Below are 20,719 nucleotides of genomic sequence, written 5' to 3'. Positions count from 1 at the left end.
GAAATTCTGACTTGAAAAAAAAAACACTTCCCAGTTGATGTGTAGAAGAAATATTAGAGTAAGACAAGACTGTTATTCCCAAGTCCTTGACCTTTAGCCTGCTAAATTTCTAAAATGGACTGGACCATTATTCAATTTGGGCAGTACCATTTATTATTCGAAGGGGTGTTCACTGAAAATTAATTGACTGAATAGTGAACAGTACAGACCATGATCAGCTTACTGGTCTGCACTAGTTACAAAGGCAATATCACTTGCCACCAGCAGGGCAAATTTTAAAGCCATATAATAAGGAAATAGTCTTGGACAATAAAATACCTTTGCAAGTAAAACTCTAAATGAGCTTATATACAGTAGACAGAAATTTTATGGTAGTGGACCTGATATGACAATTTAGACTAGCCACTAGACTGATAATAAATACATTTCTACAATTTTCCTTTTTTTATGCCCCCGAAGGGAGGCATATAGTTTTTGAACCGTCTGTCGGTCTGTCAGTCTGTCCGCAATTTTCGTGTCCGGTCCATATCTTTGTCATCGATTGATGGATTTTCAAATAACTTGGCATGAATGTGTACCACAGTAAGACAACCTGTCGCGCACAAGACCCAGGTCCGTAGCTCAAAGGTCAAGGTCACACTTAGACATTAAAGGATAGTGCATTGATGGGCGTGTCCGGTCCATATCTTTGTCATCCATGGATGGATTTTCAAATAACTTGGCATGAATGTGTACCACATTAAGATGACGTGTCGTGCGCAAGACCCAGGTCCGTAGCTCAAAGGTCAAGGTCACACTTAGACGTTAAAGGTCATTTTTCATGATAGTGCATTGATTGGCGTGTCCGGTCCATATCTTTGTCATTCATGCATGGATTTTAAAATAACTACGCATGAATGTGTGACACAGTAAGACGACGTGTCGCGCGCAAGACCCAGCTCCGTAGGTCAAAGGTCCTAAACTCTAACATCGGTTATAACTACTCATTCAAAGTGCCATCGGGGGCATATGTCATCCTATGGAGACAGCTCTTGTTTTCTGATGAATTCAATTTCATAGAGACAAAAGCCAGTCTATTTTAGAGATTTTTACAGAGGATTTACAGAGGAATGATGTTGAAATTTATCTTGTGATATTGGACATAGAATACAGACTGGCTCAGTTCACTACAGTTAATCATAAAATGTAAAAAAGATATATCATAGTCTAGGAGCTAGTCTAATGACAATTGACTACGTCCATTTGATTTTGTGTTTTCTCGGTCTGTCTGTATGCAATGTTGGCAATTTTTTATCTTATGTTCAATGTGCACGTTCTCCACATGTGCTCATAGGAATTACAATAATGGCCAAGGGTGTGCTTCAGTATAACATACAAGGATACCTAATCACATAGAAATTTCATAGTTATAAATGGTCTGACAGGGGAGGCAAAATCAATTGTCAGATTGCCCAGGTTGTCTCAGAGCCTTAACGGAGAAGAAGAATTTCACCGTATTTCACTATTGACCATTATTAGGACAAATTAGAACAAAAGCTTCGGGCAAAAATGGGCAATAAGTCAAAATCAGATTTTGCCGTCCCCCAGCATGCTCTTGCTTGACTATCAATGTGCTCAGTACCAAATTTTCATAATGTTATTTGCATTGTTCTTGTTTCGTTTTTTTCCTTTTAAGATTTACATTCTGTGATTACTACATCACAGAAATTACTAAAGAGAACTAGTCTTCTTCAGACCGAAGAAGTATTTGCTTGTTTGTTTAAATTTTAAAATTTCCAGCTTTTTTAACCAGACCACGTGGTCTTTTACAAGACATTGACAACTAGTCTGAAAGTTTTGTCAACTTGTATTGTTTGAAAACTTATTTGTTTGTTTGTTTTTTTTTCAGAGGGCTTCCAAGATGGCTGTTGATCCAGAAATTCGATTTACAAAGCTAGAAAAAATTGGGAAAGGATCTTTCGGTGAAGTGTTTAAAGGAATAGACAATGAGACACAGGAAGTTGTAGCAATAAAAATAATAGACTTAGAGGAAGCCGAAGACGAAATAGAAGATATACAACAAGAAATCATGGTTCTCTCTCAGTGTGATAGTCCGTATGTGACAAAGTATTATGGTTCATATCTAAAGGTGAGAGCTTGATCAAAAATGATTTTATGAATTTTGCAGAAATAGAAAATTACTTCTAAATATTCTTTGATTGTTAAAAAAAGTAAGCTTTATTGTTAATATTTTATTATGATATGATGTAGCACTATGAATGCCAAAAAAGAGGAAAATCCTATGTATAAATGCTGTCTTCCAGAACATTATTTGCAGAGGGTATTACAGAACATTTCTTTCAATTCCACGCCGATTGATCCAAGGTACAATCACCTTGTTCAGGTGAAAATAAAACAGTTTCAAAGGAAATTAAATCTAATTAGTATTTCTATCTAGAGGAAACAAACTATTTTTGAGTTGTAAAAAAGAATCATTTAGCTGGGGTATTAGTCTGTTGAGCAATAAATGTTTTGTATACCTTTTATAGAACAAGGTTTTCCGTTTAAAATTTCTCTTTAAATGAAAGACAATACCATTCATGGTTATATATTAATTTGAAACAACATAGAGGGTGCTAAAAGGAATACTTTGAAGTTTCAAAATATCTTGGCGAGTTTGAATTTAGGATCATAAATTTTGTTTCACACGGGTAACATTATAAAATACATGTCAAGTTCGACTTCGAGGTCAGTAGGTCAAAGGTCAAGGTCACAATGACACGGAACAGTTAAACGGTTTCTGGACGATAACTTGAGAACGCTTGGGCCTATGATCATGAAATTGATAGGAAGGTTGGTCATAACTAGCAGATGATATTGATTTTGAGATTAGTAGGTCAAGGTCACAGTTAAACCTTTTTCGGATGCTTGGGCCTAGGATCACGAAACTTAATAGGTTGATAATGGCCAGCAGATGTTGGCTTACTTCTGTGACAAGACTGTATTGTGGGAGTATAATTCATCACTCCTGTGACCTCTCTACTTTTGATAGGGTAATACTCCTTCGTAGTATTTTCCCGCCATTTCAGACACCAAATTTTTCTTAAAATTTCAATTTGACTATTTGTTGATCGCTTGTTACATAACTTCCAGGATATTTGAAGAAGGCATAAATTAAACATTTCTATGTAAAAATTGTTTACAAATGAATAAGAATGAGTAAGAATTTACACAGGCAAAAAGTACATTTTTAGCTCGACTATTCGAAGAATAGTCTAGCTATTCTACTCACCCTGGCGTCGGCGTCGGCGTCACACCTTGGTTAAGTTTTTGCATGCAAGTACATACAGCCATCAATTAAAGGCATATAGCTTTGAAACTTATTTTTTCTTTTTCTAGGTCAATTACCAACCTCTCTGGGTCAAGTCCCATAACTCTGACATGTATTTTGAGCAAATTATGCCCCCTTTTGGACTTCGAAAATTTTGGTTTAAGTTTTACATGCAAGTTACTATCTCCAAAACTAATGCAGCTATTGATTTGAAACTTTACATGTGTCTTCGGGGTTATAAAACTAGTTCATAGCAGCATGTCCCATAATTCTGACTTTCATTTTGGCCAAATTATGCCCCCTTTTGGACTTAGAAAATTCTGGTTAAAGTTTTGCATGCAAGTACATACAGCTATTTCTAAAAGGCATATAGATTTGAAACTTACTTTTTCTTTTTCTAGATCAATTACCAACCTCACTGGGTCAAGACCCTTAACTCTGACATGTATTTTGAGCAAATTATGCCCCCTTTTATACTTAGAAAATTTTGGCAAAAGTTTTACATGCAAGTTATTATCTCCAAAACTAATGCAGATATTGAATTGAAACTTCACATGTATCTTCGGGGTTATAAAACTAGTTGATAGCAGCAAGTCCCATAACTCTGACTTTCATTTTGGCCAAATTATTCCCCCTTTTAGACTTAGAAAATTCTGGTTAAAGTTTTGCGTGCAAGTACATACAGCTATTTCTAAAAGGCATATAGATTTGAAAATTATTTTTTCCTTTTTCTAGATCAATTACTAACCTCACTGGATCAAGTCCCATAACTCTGGCATGTATTTTGGGCAAATTATGCCCCCTTTTGAACTTTGAAAACTCTGGTTAAAGTTTTACATGCAAGTTTCTATCTCCAAAACTAATGCAGATATTGAATTGAAACTTCACATGTGCCTTCGAGGTTATAAAACTAGTTAAGAGCAGCAAGTCCCATAACTGATATGCATTTTGGTCAAATTATTCCCCATTTTGAACTTAAAACTCTTTTGATATTACCCCTTTTTGGGTAATATTTTCCTGCTTCTGGGACAATATTTCCAATAGTCGAGCTTGGCTGTCTTACGGACAGCTCTTGTTTACTATAAAATTGACATTTAAAAAGATCTGTAAAAACACAGCTTTCAAGGTCACATTAGAAATTTAAAATAATAAAAACCTTGTATCATATACAGATATACCTGTATTAACCTTTACCCTGTCTTAAATGGACTGGTCCATCATTCACTTTTGGCAATACCATTTATTATACGAAGGAGTGTTCACTGAAAATTTACTGACTGAATAGCGAACTGTGCAGACCATGAAGATAGAAGTTTAGAACAGAAAGTCAAATAGGGTACAAATATTTTCGAGCGCAGAATGAACAATTAAACACAATATTAGACTGACATGACTGTGATGATGAACGTTATAATTATGGCACGCGATGGACCAGATTAAATATAGTTTCATTGAAAGAACAAATTTAGCTTGAAAGATTTCTAGTTATACTTGCAGGAAAATGTAGGTCATGCAAAATATTTTTGCAAATATTAAATTACACCAATGATCTATAAACCATTCAGTTTGAAAATGTTACCCTGTATAAACTTTTATGTTCTGTTTTGAGTGTTTAATGAAGAATATACATGTATATAAATCATGTACATATACTGTCATTGTTTTCAGGGGTCAAACCTTTGGATTCTCATGGAATACCTGGGTGGCGGGTCAGCATTAGACTTAATGAAGGCAGGACCATTCCAGGAAAACGATATAGCAATTATTTTACGGGAAATTATCAAAGGCTTAGATTATTTGCACTCAGAGAGGAAACTTCACAGAGACATCAAAGGTGTGATATGATTCATACATGTCATATTTTACACAAGTGAACACCCTAAGTTTTTGGACACCCTCAAAATTTGTCATATTTTACTCAAAATTTCATCTATTTTGAGATTTGGAAGTAAGATTTTTGAGGTCTAGTCACAAATTATGTTGGAAAAGAAAGCTAAAATCTGCCGTAGTTAGTATCAGATGAATATTGCTAATATCAAAAAAGATAAGTTTTTTTTTCTAATTTATGAAGAATGTTTCAAAGTATGACATGTAAAATGCACAGTGTCTGGAAATACGAAAAATGAGAAAATGTGTGCAAGTGTTGGATTAGGTCTATATATTTATGAGGAATATTCTTAACGGATTTAACAAGGGAAGTATTAAACATAAAATTTTTCATTATGAGGAATGGAAAAAGGTGAGTTACAATTTACAAGTAAGTATTGTGCTATGATATTAGAGATGTTACTGTTTCTACAAATTTTGAAAATGCATTATTATGACATTATCCATGATCTTAACACCTTAAAGAACAGCTTTTCCTATCGACTTGTGAAACATCTACAAATCAGTCAAGAACTTGTTTCTGAAGGTGTTTTATGAATTTGTTAATTAATCTTTATCAGTTATTTCAGATAGTGTGGGTGATCTAAGGCCATCTAGGCACTTAGTTACTTAGCTTATAGTCCAAAAGGCCAGTAATTAAAATGGGTTACATGTAGCAGTGTAATGATTGAGCGTACGACTTTATTATACAGAGGGTGAAGGGTTTGAATCGTAATAAAACTTATAAAAGAGATTTTTTTGGCATTTTTTGCTATCTGATGTACCCGCCTGCTTAGCTCAGTAGGTAGAGCGTTGGTCTACGGATCGTGGGGTCTTGAGTTCGATCCTCGGGCGGGACGTATGTTCTCGGTGACTATTTGATAAAAGACATTGTGTCTGAAATCATGAGTCCTCCACCTCTGATTCATGTGGGGAAGTTGGCAGTTACTTGCGGAGAACAGGTTTGTACTGGTACAGAATCCAGGAACACTGGTTAGGTTAACTGCCCGCCATTACATAACTGAAATACTGTTGAAAAACGGCGTTAAACCAAAAACAAACAAAACAATCTCTGATGTGGGATACGAATTTGAAATTTAGAAAGCAGTCCCTGAGGGTAGTAACCCAAGTTCATGATGTTATTATAAAGTTTACAAAAGATGTCAAAGAAATGTGCTAAACTGAATGCAAAGACTGTATTGATGTATGTTTCTGTGCTTGCAGCTGCCAATGTGTTATTATCGGAGCAGGGAGATGTGAAATTAGCTGATTTTGGAGTGGCCGGCCAGCTCACAAATACTATGAATAAACGTAACACATTCGTAGGAACTCCATTCTGGATGGCACCAGAAGTTATAAAACAGTCAGCCTACGACACAAAGGTAGGCTAGAAATTTGCTCTATTTCTAGAACAAGCTAAAATATTGTTTGTTTTTAGCTCGACTATTCAAAGAATAGGGGAGCTATCCTACTCGCCCCGGCGTGAGCGTTAGCATGAGCGTGAGCGTCACACAAATGTTAAGTTTGCGTACCATCCCAAATATTTTCGAAGTCCATTGAGATATTGCTTTCATATTTTGCATACTTGTTTACTATCATGACCCCAGTCTGTAAAAAGGAGGAGGCAACTCTATCAAGCATTTTGACTGAATTATGGCCCCTTTTTGACTTAGAATAAATGTTAAAGTTTGCGTACCACCCCAAATATTTTCAAAGTCCATTGAGATATTGCTTTGATATCTTGCATACTTGTTTACCATCATGACCCCAGTCTGTAAAAAGGAGGAGGCAACTCTATCAAGCATTTTGACTGAATTATGGCCCCTTTTTGACTTAGAATAAATGATAAAGTTTGCGTACCACCCCAAATATTTTCAAAGTCTATTGAGATATTGCTTTCATATTTTGCATACTTGTTTACCATCATGACCCCAGTCTTTAAAAAGGAGGAGGCAACTCTATCAAGCATTTTGACTGAATTATGGCCCCTTTCCGACTTAGAATAAATGTTAAAGTTTGCGTACCACCCCAAATATTTTCAAAGTCCATTGAGATATTGCTTTGATATTTTGCATACTTGTTTACCATCATGACCCCAGTCTGTAAAAAGGAGGAGGCAACTCTATCAAGCATTTTGACTGAATTATGGCCCCTTTTCGACTTAGAATATGTTTATTGTAATGTTAAAGTTTTACTCATTGCTTATATTATACTATCAAGCACTGAGAATAGTCGAGTGCGCTGTCCACTGACAGCTCTTGTTCCACCCTCTGCTTACCCACACAGAAATATCACAAATATTAAGGCAGTATTATCTTTTGGGATGTGTAGTTCTAATTCTAAAAATAATCTTAATTTAGTTCAGTTTTGTTACTTTCAAATCTAACTGATGATAAAAGATTGCAGAGATGTATAAGGCTGAAAAAATGGTGTTACTGCTACATGCAGGAGGCACAGACACACAAGTATTTTGAGAGTACAAATGTACAAAATATCATCGCTAAATACCTACCCAGCCTTAAATGAGGAAAAACAAAGATATAATTGAGCCGTGCCATGGGAAAACCAACATAGTGGGTGTGCGACCAGCATGGATCCAGACCAGCCTGCGCATCCGCGCAGTCTGGTCAGGATCCATGCTGTTCGCTAACAGTTTCTCCAGTTCCAATAGGCTTTAAAAGCGAACAGCATGGAGCCTGACCAGACTGCGCGGATGCGCAGGCTGGTCTGGATCCATGCTGGTCGCACACCCACTATGTTGGTTTTCCCATGGCACGGCTCATATGTCAGGTTGATCTAAACCACTTAAACTGAGAGAAGCCTTTTTTTATGCTCCTGAAGGGAGGCATATTAGTTTTCAACTGTCCATCCGTTTGTTGGTTTAAACAATATTTTATTAATCACAGTTCATTTACAACATGTATATATATATATATATATATATCAAAAAAAGCATACAGGATTGAGTAGGAAGCTGAAACCTTATTTGAAACTCTCTCCTTAAATATTTACATTTATCATGTTAAATCACGGTAACATCCGTTTGTTTGTTCATCACAACGTTAACTTTTTGCATGAAGGCACTTTACTCGCGAACCACTGCACCCAGGACCTTCAAACTTCATGTGCTAATAGTACTTATTGACTACACGACCACTATTGACTTTTGGGTCACCAGGTCAAAGATCAAGGCGCTGCAGGGGCATTTGTCACCATTAGTGACAGCTCGTGTTTTTTCGTTATTTTAAACTTATTATGAAAGTGGAAGTTTTAAAAGACTTACAAAAAAGGAGGTGGTCTCTGTGTTTGTCTGTTTTAAATCACTTAACCTTCACCTCTGTAGGTTTTAGCCCTGTCATCATGTCATGGTGGCTTTTAGGAAGCCACCTAGTTGGCGTACGGAAGGTCAGTGGTGTTGCCAGGGATCTCAGTCCAGCATTAAAGCAGGAAAATTGCCGTATAATCTTAATTGTGTTAGTGTGACCATACCTTGCTAAATTTCTATATGAACTTGTCCATCTTCCTATTTGGACAGTACCATTAACTGTCAATGGGATGATTAGCAAAAAGATACTGGATGAATAGTGAATAGTGCAGGCTGATCAAGATCTACACTAGTCACAAAGGCGGAATTAATTGTGTTCAGCTTGATAAGGGTTATTAAATCCCTACAAAACAAACAAGCAAAAAGTCAAAATCTCTGTGCCTTCTAATAGATCTATGCAAAATATGCAGTTTGAGAAATATGTTCTAAGAATAAGATATTAATATAAAAGTTCCAGTCATAGTATGACACCATTGTCGGAGTTGGTGAAGTTCATTGTCAGACTTGCCAAGTTCGTCCAAAATCCCTTAAGGATAAGTAGAATTTCGTGATATAACTTATTAACCTTTAGCCTTCTAGCAGCAATTGATTCTGCCTTTGCGGCCTGTGCAGACCAAGATCATGGTCTGCACTGTTAGTTATTCAGTCAGTAAATTTTCTGTGAACACCCCTTTGAATAAGAAATGGTATTTCTCAAATTGAAAAATAGACCATTCCAGACCATTATAAATTTAGCAGGTTATGGTATTCTGTAATATGGACATGTAGAAAATAGCTCTTGGCAAATACTGACTAGTAAGTCAAAATCAGATATATCTGCCCCTGACTGTGTAATCAAGCTTTTTCCAAATCTTTTGTTTCAAGTCCAGAGCTAATTGAAGCAGATGTTTAAAAAATGTCATCAGCCATAACCACTCTACGAAGGACCCCCAACCCCAACCCCCACCCACAGCATTTAGTATTGAAATATTTGAAAAATGTATGTATACATGATTTATACAACTGTGAAATCATGGGTAACTGAGTGGGAGATAAGTGGTATTTTACTGTAGTAATTTTGTGCACATTGTCAGTTGCTTAGATAATGGGGTTTGTAAATTTTAGTGAATTTCCTTTGAAGTCTTTTGTGACAGCTTGCTACAAGGCTCTGTATTTATTTTATTACATAGCTTAGTGGTAAGATATGCATGTTTTTAAACAACCATGTGATATGTATCAGCATACTTATATAAATGTGTTATATACCAAAGTTTGACAAGTGCGGTACTATTCATGTATTTAGGTGCTCCCTGTTTGAGAGATATTTTAATTGACCTTAATCGTAAGCCTGATGGTGGAAAGTGATTCTGCCTTTGTGACCAGTGCAGGACCCAAGATCAGCCTGCACATAGGTGCTGTCTGATCATGGTATGCACTGAAGTAAATTTTTAGGGAACATCCCTTTGAATCAGTGGTACTGCCCAAATTGAATAGTAGTCCATTTTAGAAATTTTGCAGGGTCAGCATTAATAATGAAAGGTTCTTGAATTTTCAAATGTCTCGTTATCTTTGTTTGACTGCAAGTAATTATCTGTCCTGTGCTTTCCCCCATTTGAAGAAGACTTTTACGTAGTTTGGTTGGTCTGTAGGTAGACCGTTCGGTTTCCTACCATTAACTTGAGAACACTGGAGTCTGAGCCTGTCACCTTTTATACTATATATGTAATAGGATGATTACCTGTGGTCAGTATTTGACCACTTTAGTCAGTATATAGATAAACTGTATTGTTGTCATAGAAAGGTTTATTATATACGATGATCATAGTAGGTCAAAGGTAACAGCATGCTTGCAACTGAAAATTTACGTACCAAGTTGGCCCCAAAAGGTTATAATGGGGGCATGTATGTGTATTTTAATAATATTTCAGCTGAATTCTATCTTTTGATCATGATAATTTGTGGAGACATTAAATTTTAACACTGTTAAATAGTGATGTACATGTGATCTTGTTATAGCACTTGCACTTGACATGTGATCAACGTTAGGCAAAATCCAAACCAAAATTCAAGTCAGATAGAACATCCCTGATTGAACTACTGTAAAATCATTCAATTTCGTGGGCATAAAATTTCGTGGTTTTGGTCAAAATGGCAATTTCTTGGGGATATGAAATTGTGGATTTCAACTTTTGTACATGTATATTAAAATGAATGGGAATTTTACTTGTTCGTTGGGATTAACTTTCGTGGATTGACTCAACCACAAAATCCACGAAAATTAGTCCCCCCACAAATATTAATGATTTCACAGTATGCGTCTGTATAAGTAATAGATAAAATCTGTAAAAAGATCCTTTGGAAGCAAAGAATGCAACCAAGAAGAATAATAGCAGACTCGGTTTGATTGAGTCTGTTCATGAGAGGTAATGAAATGTGCTCTCACGCCCCCTAGCACCGGCTTAAGCGGAACTCATGAACAGGTAATGAAATGTGCTGTCACGCCCCCTAGCACCAGGTTTAAGCGGAACTCTATTACACATATGAGTAACCCATTTGTAGTACAACAGTACTGGCTTTTCAAAAGAATGACTTCCAGAGTCTAAAGCTGATCAAATAAATCAGTGCATTTTATTATAAAATGAAAGACTGTTTTTGTACTTTCAGGCTGATATATGGAGTTTGGGTATAACAGCGATAGAATTAGCCAAAGGTGAACCTCCAAATTCCGATCTACATCCGATGCGGGTCCTTTTCCTCATTCCAAAAAATAATCCACCACAGCTGATAGGCAACTACAGTAAATTGTTCAAAGAATTTGTAGAATTGTGTTTAAATAAAGACCCAAATAATGTGAGTATACATGCAACATTTTGTGTAATTGAAGTCTAGGCCTAACAAAAAAATCTGTGTTTTTAGCAATCTCTTACCCTACCTGGTGAATATCTACAACTCTATAGAGTACTTTTTTTTTTGAAAGAAACTTGAAAAAAAAACCCAGCTTAATTGCTCCTTGATCCTGCAGTAATTTGTTGTTTGATATATATTAAAACATATATAACTCTATTACTGTGATCTTATACACCCTCAGCTGGATTCGTAAATTTGACAGGAATACAAAAATGTCTCTATCCCAACTAGCCTTTCAGAGACTGTTGTCCTAAACAGAGAATTATTTTCTAGGCTTTATAGGCAATTAGTGCATGGGATAACTTTGTTTTAAAGCTTATTAAAAGACAGAAAATACGGACTGTGATTACAAAAATTGTAGTGCTCAGTACTAGATGTTGGTACAAAGATTGATAGTACTGTGTGATGAACAATTCATTCATGAAGCTTCTTTTAGGTTACACTGACAGTTAGCATGCGGAAGAAATTTTTGCACTTCTTTTTTTATATGCCCGTGTCTGAAAGAGCGGGGGCTTATTATGTGAACACCTGTGGCAGGGGGCGGTCAGCGTTCAAAGCATGTTCACTCTCTAAGTCAAACAGTTTTCATCCGATCTTCACCAAACTTGCTTACAATGTTTTGTAGCATAATATCTCAGCCATGTTCGATAACCAGCCAGATCACCCCAGGCACTCTTGGATTATGGTCCTTGAATTAGCCTATACTGTGTTGGTACGCCGTAAAACCTAAATAAATAAATAAAATTGAATTACTCAGAAAACTGGAAATTTAGTCTTGTCCGCTCTAAGTCGAACAGTTTTCATCCGATCTTCACCAAACTTGCTTGCAACGTTTGTGGGCATAATATCTCGGCCAAGTTCGATAACCAGCCAAATCGCCTCAGGCACTCTTGGATTATGGCCCTTGAATTACTTGAAAAACTGCTAATTAAGCCTTGTCCGCACTCTAAGTCCATCAGTTGTTATCCGATCTTCACAAATCTTGCTGACAATGTTTGTTGGCATAATATCTCAGCCAAGTTTGATAACCAGCCAAATCGCCACAGGCACTCGTGGATTATGACCTTTGAATTACTCAAAAAAACTGGAAAGTTCAACTTGGATAAACAGCAAAATCGCCCCAGGCACTCTTGCATTATGGCCCTTGATGAGACCAAGTTCAGTGACGAGCGTATTTTGTGACAGTCTGGCACTCTTGTTTCCCAATGACTTTTGCATGTTTAAATTGTCACTTCTCCAAAAAAAATTTAACTTGAGAGACAGAAACTTCAATATATGCGATGCAGACTGGGAAACTGCAATATTCAACTAAGTCACTTTCTTGTTTTTGCAGAGACCTTCAGCAAAAGATTTATTACGGAATCCGTTTATACGTAGGGCAAGAAAGACAGCATTTTTACAAGATTTAATAGATCGATATAAACGATGGAAGATTGAACGAGGCAATCAGGAAGACTCTGATAGCGATGATAGTAATGAGTAAGCAGATTTATACATGTTTTTTTGAGTCCCTTACAAAATGAAATTGGAACGTGTAGATTATCCTTTCTCTGCATGTATTCCCACTCGCTTACCTCAATAGGGAGAGCGCAGGTGTATGGATTGCAGGGTCTTAGTTCAATCCATTGGTTGGGGCGTATGTTCTCTGGGACAATTTAATAGGAGACATTGTATCTAATATCATTCCTCTTCCACCTCTGATTCATGTGGGGAAGTTGGCAGTTACTTGCGGAAAACAGGTTTATACTGGTACAGAATCCGGGAACACTGGTTAGATTAACTGCCCACCATTGCAATACTAAAATACTGTTGAAAAATGGCATTAAACCCAAGCCAAACAAACAAAGATTGCCTGCTTTTATGTACTTGTGTGTCCTAATTGTGCACCGTCTGTAATTTTGTTATGCGTAGTTGAATTTTGAAATAACTAGGCGCAAGTTACCACAATAACAAAACGACACGTCACATGCTAAATTCAGATCCCTGCCTCGAAGGTCAAGGGCTAACTTAGAGGTTAAATATTTTAGTTCAGTTACAACTCTAGTGCAAGACTTAGCGCTTTAAATCAAAGATCACAGAGATCAAAGATTGTATGTCATTTTTCTTGTCTGGTCTGTAATTTCTCATATGCATAGATGGATATACATTATAAGACGAAACCTGTTAACCTTTAGCCTGCTGGCTGGCGAGTGATTCTGCTTTTGCAACCACTGTAGACCAAGATCAGCCTGCACAGACGTGCAGGCTGATCATGGTCTGCACTGTTCGCTATTTAGTCAGTAAATTTTCAGTGAACATCCCTTCAAATAATAAATGGTATTGCCCAAATTGAACAGTGGACCAGTCCATTGTAGAAATATAGGAGGCTAAAGGTTAAAGAATGCAATCTCACAGGAATTTCCTATCGTCATTAAGGGTGGATTACCTTATATTCTTATTTCTTATTAGCTTTGTTTTTCATCTTGACAGAGATGTCGACTCAGGGGACGAACAAGAAAGTGTAAAATGGCTTCTAGATACAGTTAGAGACAACGACCCAAATGTCCTGGAAAAATTGAACAATAAAATCACAAATGGTGAAACAGATGTGAGTACTGGAGAGTGTGTTAGTCAGATAATATATATAGTTGTTGTGGATATACAGATAGTGATGGGCAGAATAAAGAGATTCCTGGCTTATAAGCTTATTTTGCTTTAGAATGCAAAGTAGTGTTAATTGCTTTATAACTTAGTATCAAAAAGACTATTCTATAAGCTTGATTACTTAAGAAACAAATTTGAAAAAAAATCTATAGCAAGTTGTCCTTTCTGCTTTCGACTTACGTTGAAGTTACCTTCATTAAATACATGTCAGTTAGAAGGCATTGTGTTCATCTACTGTGAAGTCTTATTAATTTTGTGGGCATGTAATTTTCATGGTTTGGTCAATTTGTGGGCATATAATTTTCCTGGTTTGGTCAATTTGTGGGCATATAATTTTCCTGGTTTGGTCAATTTGTGGGCATATAATTTTCATGGTTTGGTCAATTTGTGGGCATATAATTTTCGTGGTTTGGTCAATTTGTGGGCATGTAATTTTCATGGTTTGGTCAATTTGTGGGCATATAATTTTTATGGTTTGGTCAATTTGTGGGCATATAATTTTCATGGTTTGGTCAATTTGTGGGCATATAATTTTCGTGGTTTGGTCAAAACGAATATTTCATTGGGAACTTAGATGAATGGATTTTTGACCTTTGAACATAAAATGAAAAGTTAATTTTACTGCTTTGTCAGAGAAAATTTTGAAATTTGTCTCAACCACGAAGTCCACAAAATTTACTGGCCCCTTTTTAGACAAAATTCAAATCTACACACAGAAAGAGCACACACTATGCATTATTAGTTGATTGCTGTGTTTTAATCTTGTGTTTTATACATCATAAACAGTCTATCTTCAATAAAATGAGGAAGATCTTACTGCCCAGGATTATCTGTAGTATGGCATGCTAGCGATGAATTGCTACATGTTTGTTGTATTGGGAACTGTCCCAGCTTGACATTGCTCTTGTTCTACTTGACTGTGCTATTCCCAGTTTGGTTGCTAAGTATTTATCTCTTGAACTTCTCTTGATGAAAAGATCTCTTTTAAGAAAGTACATTACTTACAAAAAAAAAACAACAAAAAAAACCCCCATCTATAATGCATTTATTTACAGTTAAATTCTTGACCAAGGCAACATCATAGGGTATCAGTAAGAGTTAAAACACAACAAAACACAGATTTTTTTACAAAGCGGGTCAAAAACATAAGGTGTTAAAATTACTGATGTGAAATAATACCCTGTTTGCAGGTCGTAAGTTTTTTGGTTTTTTCGTGAAGCAGAACAAGTTGTAATAGTTGTATAAGAGATGCTTTCAGACCAGGGCCAGTATTCATCAATGTTTTAATGTCTGAAGCTTCAAAATGCTGAAATTGAAAATGCTGAATTTGAGCTTCAGAATGCTGAATTTCAAAATGCTGAATTTTCTTCTCTGTCCTGTCATATAATAACATTATTGTGCATATTGTGGTGAAACTTACATGAAGGTGCATTTTAAGACTGCAGACAGCTCAGTAAATTTTCAGCAGCATAAATGAAGGAAGTTGTGGCAAATTCAGTATTTTTGCTGTTGTGTACTGTAGTCTAAATAAAAGATTCAGAGTTTGAACAGTGATGAAACTGGACCTGTAGAAGCTTACATATTGTGGTAGTTGAATGATTTTATGATTGACTTCAATTTTGCTAGCTTTACATTTCACTGCAGTCATATCTTACATGTAGTTTACACGCTGTCATTTTAAACAGAATTATTAGCTTACGTTTTCATTTGAAATTTTCATCATATAGGATTGTATAGTTTATTTTATTTTTTTTAATTGTAGGTAGAGGTTATATCATTTTGATGAAAATGTTGACAAAAATATACATACCCTTGCTCTTTTGAAACATATTAAAGAAATTTGATGACATGTGTGGTCTTCATTGTAATTTCCTAATCTTTGTTTAGAAGTTTTAATTTGTTAATTACCATAAAATGTTTAATTCTTGATGCTAATTTAAAATTGACTTAAGAATATTTACTTAGTAAACTTAAGATTATTTTCTGTGAGAAAGTAAAAGAATGATTTTTTTTATAGAATTTTCAATCAAACATGTTTTCAGACACTCTTAAACAAAGCAGTGTATGTGGAACTTACTACAGTATATACTACAGTATTTTGTTTTAAAGCATATTTAGTGAGGTAAAATGCATACCTCTTCACTAAACAAATATGGTGTTTAAAATAAGCAGCTTTTGGATTTAAATAGCAGATAAAATAGAATGAGAGTTGTAAAACTTTTAAGTACTAATGAAATCTCTGCTATGTTTTTAGTCACAACTGTAACATGTTTGATTGTTGTTGTTGTGTTTTTTTGCTGTTTTAAATATTTCCCTATTCCTATCTCCCTAGATCAATCTATCTAAAGGGTGGGAAAATTCTACTTGTGTGCTCAGTGAAATTATTTCTGTCTACAACTGAATATTTGCTGATAGTAGTAGATTTCTTCATGTTCATAGGAAAAGTTGTTTACAGACCAAAGCATTTGTTTTATAAGTTGCATTTCACATATCATGTCCATATTGCATCAGGTAAGACAACTTTCACTAGAGAAATACTTGCATTATATACTGACGCACCTATAGAAATTTCCTGTACTTACTTTGCATCATCATTTTGTATATGCCTGTGTGATGGTTTGCATTTTGCATGTTGTAGAATCGAACTTCACTGCTAGGAGGGAACAAGCGCCAGGCTCCTGCCGCGCCAACATCACAAAGTCTTAATAATATTGTAAGTTGGTGTACTTGTGAGAATGATTATCTTGTGAGAATTGCTGTGTTGTCACTTGTGGGGAAAAAGGGTTTTTTCTTGGGAGAAACCTGTTATATTTAAGTTATGAGAACAACTTGGAAGATGTTTAAGCAGAATAAATATTGATGCAGAAATTGTTAGGCAGATCAGGTGAGTCATTGGATATTGAAGTATATCATAAATTCAGAAGTAAATCTCCTTCAAAGAAGTGTTATTTTGTATACCTGATCAAGGTCAAGCCCAAATAGCCAAAATGTAATTTAATAAAGTCTGCCAGCCAGCCAATGATTCTGTAACTTATCATTCAGAGGGCACATTGTTTTTGCTGTTGGGTAAATTTGTGTAAATAAAAATATAAAGAAAATGCCTAAATATTCTGGTAAAAAGAACAGCCAGTAGTGGGTGGAGCTAGTTTCCAAGTGGATAGAGCTAGTTTTCTAATGGGTGGAGCTATTTCCAAGTGGATGGAGCTAGTTTCCAAGTGGATGAACCTAGTTTCGGAAATGGATGGAGCCAATTTCCAAGTGGGTTGAGCTAGTTTCTAAATGGGTGGAGCAAGTTTCAGTACATGTTTATATATCTGTTTGAGGCGTGAAACTGGGGTGAGCGATCTAGGGCAATCATTGCTCGCTTTGTTTTGCTCTCTCATTTGTTAGATTTTATTGTTAAACAGAATTAACACATTGCTAAAGCTGTCTCTTGCAAATTCCTTCTTGCGGAGTAGGCAAAAATATGGTGATGGGGTAGCATAAGTATTAATGCTGTATTGTTTGTCTGAATATCATGCACAGTAAATACTTCTTTAACTGTATATTGTACTTTGAACTCTATCAGATCATTTATTTTCAGAATTTTAGTCTTTTTTCAGAATATCAAACTTCATTTTCATAAACATTTCATACCAGTTTTAACTGTCTTTAATAAACAATGCTTGTTTTCTTATGTATGGTGTATGTGATTTGCTTTTGGTGTATCTAACCCAGTTTATATTGTACCCCTTTTACAGCATGCCGCCCCACAAGTGCAACCTTATTCTGGGCAAGCCCTGCCCCAACATCGAACGGGCTCGCACGAGCCGTCTCAGCAGTCACGGCTTGGGTCCAATAGCATGCAAACCATTCCACAAACCTCACAGCAGGTAGATCCACGAGTAACGCAGCAGTATAATCCTGTAAGTCTGACAGTTCAGAGATATGGCATTATCTTTTCTTTTTTTCACAATCCTTTACTAGGCCTCTTTAAGTTAATTTCTAGATTACACTCCAGATTCTTTTAAAGTGTGTGGAAATTTAAAAAACTAATGATTTCTGTGTTTCAGAGAAAACTATTTTGTGACAAATTCAACAAAGACAGACCATTAAAATATGTTGGTTAAGATAAGCCATTAAAATGTGTTCGTTTCAACAAGATAGGCCATAAAGATGTGTTTATTTTGACTAGATAGACCATTAAAATATGTTTGTTTCGGCAAGATAGGCCATTTAGATGTGTTTATTGTGACAATTAAAATATGTTTGTCTTGACAAGATACCCTGTTAAAATGTGTTCATTTCGACAAGATAGGCCATTAAATATGTTTGTTCCGACAAGATAGGCCATTAAGATTTGTTTGTTTCGATAAGAAACGCTGTTAAAATGTGTTTATTTTGACAAGAAAGACAGAATATGTTTGTATAGACCATTAATATAGAGAGTCCAGTAATGTTTACAATTTGCAAAATAGCCCTCGAAATACATTTAAGTGGTTGAAACAGACAAATACATTTTATGTAAAAGTTAAAGTTGGGTTTTAATCTAGGAGTTAATTTAAACTGGCCTAGCTTTAGATGGTAAATTATAGATCCCAAATTACTAGTTGCAGATAATGTTTGTTTAACATTTAAAACAAGGGGACAGGTGTGTGTTTGATGATGTGTTTGATTTAACTAGAATTGTGAATGCTGTAGAGAGGGGACAGAGGGTTTTTCTGTCATTCCATCAGTTCAGTCATTCATGTTTTAAGGTCTGTAAAATATCAGCAAGCCCATTTAAGCAGGTGTTTAATTCATTAATCTCTCATTTTTCCCATGTACATGTTTATTTGATCTTATTTATCTGTTTTCATCTTTGTTCTTTGTAATACAATTTTTATGCAGATTTCAGCAGAGTAGCTTGCAGTAATTAACCATATTTATATATCGTTTGTGTTTATATCCATTTTTTTATGTTCTATGCATGTTTTAAGGCTGCACGTCATGCAGGGCCTCAGCTAGGGCCTATAATACATGAACGGTCTGGCTCTGCACCTTCACTCTCTTCAGTAAATGATTCAAGACAAGAGCCAGTAAGTTTCAGACAAACAAACCACTAACCCAGAGCAGCTTATGCTTCTTACCCCACCCACTTGCAGATACTAAGAAGAAAACACCCAAGACACCCTGATCAAATCTTAGTTATTAGAAGCTTTTCTCCTGTTTAGGATTTTTTGTGACACTTTATGTATAAGTTTTATACTATAATAATTTATATACATGTAAATGCAAGTGTATATATTTAATTTATGATAGCAGATAGTTTTGTTAATTGAAGATAGGGGTTAAGGTGATGGAAAGCAAAAGGGGCTATGAAGAGCTTAATTTGAAATAGATTTTTATGAAAGTCACAGAAAATCTTTTTTTAAACTAAAGGAGATGTATTATATATAATGGCATAGATCAAATCACAGCCTGCTTAGTCAATATTACTATATGTTATACAGCTACATGCAATACACACTTTGCTTTTCAATGCAATACAGCTTTGAGGTAACTGTATTTGTTTATAGCAGTTTAGAATGTTCTTTTAAGACACAACTTGTTTGAAAATGATTATAAGGGTTTTGAATTGCTCCTGACCTGCACAAATACCATGGTCCTTAATAGTTGCCTAGCAGGAAGCACTTTGGATCTGATGTTCTTGCATACCAAACAGGATTTTCCTGTGTTTTTACAAACTACAGACTGAGGTGTAACTGTAAGATGGCTTATGTGCTGTAATTTATGAATGAATGCGTTAATTCATATGCTACAGTCTACTATAATAAAATAGTAGTTAAAAGAAGAGCATTTGTTTTACATTATTCCATCTAGTGATTGAAGAATACAGCATACAAGAAAAAGAATGTCACTAGGTGAAGGTTTGGATGGAAATATCTAGCTCTCGGTTAACTGTCTTTCGGTAACTCCGCAGAACCTAGTTACTGCCTAAACAGTTACGTTTGAGCCAGATATTTCTGTCTGCACCTTCAACCAGTGAAAAATTCTTTACATTTTAAAACCATTGCAGTACTGCAAAGAAGACATTTTTCCTCTGTATTTTAGCGAAAATAATAGATCTTCAGTTTGTGAAATAGTATTGGTTAAGTCATAGCCACGAAGTTTCAAACCATGTTGAGATGTCAAAATATTGATAGAAATTTTTGATAATTCATGGACAGATATTTATAATATTTGAAAGTATGTAATGCTTGAGATTCAGTTATGATACTAGGCTTGTGGCTAAAAGCTCTTAACCTGTATTTGGTGTAATCTTTGGTAAATAGTCCAATGTCCCTTGATAAATATGCAACTTTGATTGAATATGAACACTGACAAAGATTATCATTTCAAACATGGGGAATTTGGTTATCTGTAAATATGTTTTAAGTGCTGATAAAAATTGAAGTTTAGAGTGACATAGATAAACTTTAAAAGAAGAAAACGCCCAGTAATTTTGATTCCTTAGATAAAAAGGTAGGAACTATGTTGATATAGGGTGTACCAATATATATCTTGATATGGAAAAGGTCATTGGAAATTTTGTCATTAGAATACTTGATATATCAGATGAAATTGTCAAGTATTCTCTAAATCTTTCATTATCGTAGGGTTAAAAAGGTGACCAAGTTGACAAACTAGCTGGCCTTGAAACTCTTTCTCTCACGGTCACCTGTGGTTTC

General features: G+C 35.4%; 1 protein-coding gene across 14 annotated transcripts in view; it reads left to right on the top strand.

The window, feature by feature from the left end:
• LOC123555116 (serine/threonine-protein kinase 26-like) overlaps nt 1-20,719 on the top strand; it is a 59,990-nt gene that overhangs the window by 14,161 nt on the left and 25,110 nt on the right. For 7 of the 14 annotated variants that reach the window (XM_045345712.2, XM_045345711.2, XM_045345713.2 and 4 more), the window contains 9 exons: nt 1,889-2,128; nt 4,979-5,144; nt 6,401-6,558; nt 11,145-11,330; nt 12,721-12,866; nt 13,857-13,974; nt 16,669-16,743; nt 17,771-17,935; nt 18,989-19,087. In XM_045345712.2, the coding sequence (XP_045201647.2) occupies nt 1,889-2,128; nt 4,979-5,144; nt 6,401-6,558; nt 11,145-11,330; nt 12,721-12,866; nt 13,857-13,974; nt 16,669-16,743; nt 17,771-17,935; nt 18,989-19,087 (1,353 nt within the window). The remainder of the gene's footprint in view (nt 1-1,888; nt 2,129-4,978; nt 5,145-6,400; nt 6,559-11,144; nt 11,331-12,720; nt 12,867-13,856; nt 13,975-16,668; nt 16,744-17,770; nt 17,936-18,988; nt 19,088-20,719) is intronic. The other 7 variants (XM_045345715.2, XM_045345719.2, XM_045345722.2 and 4 more) reach the window with 4 other exon arrangements.

The sequence above is a fragment of the Mercenaria mercenaria genome, chromosome 7 (genome assembly GCF_021730395.1).
Source record: "Mercenaria mercenaria strain notata chromosome 7, MADL_Memer_1, whole genome shotgun sequence".
NCBI lineage: Eukaryota > Metazoa > Mollusca > Bivalvia > Venerida > Veneridae > Mercenaria > Mercenaria mercenaria.
Note: the sequence above shows the minus strand (reverse complement) of the source record. Positions and strands in the feature narration are given on the sequence as shown.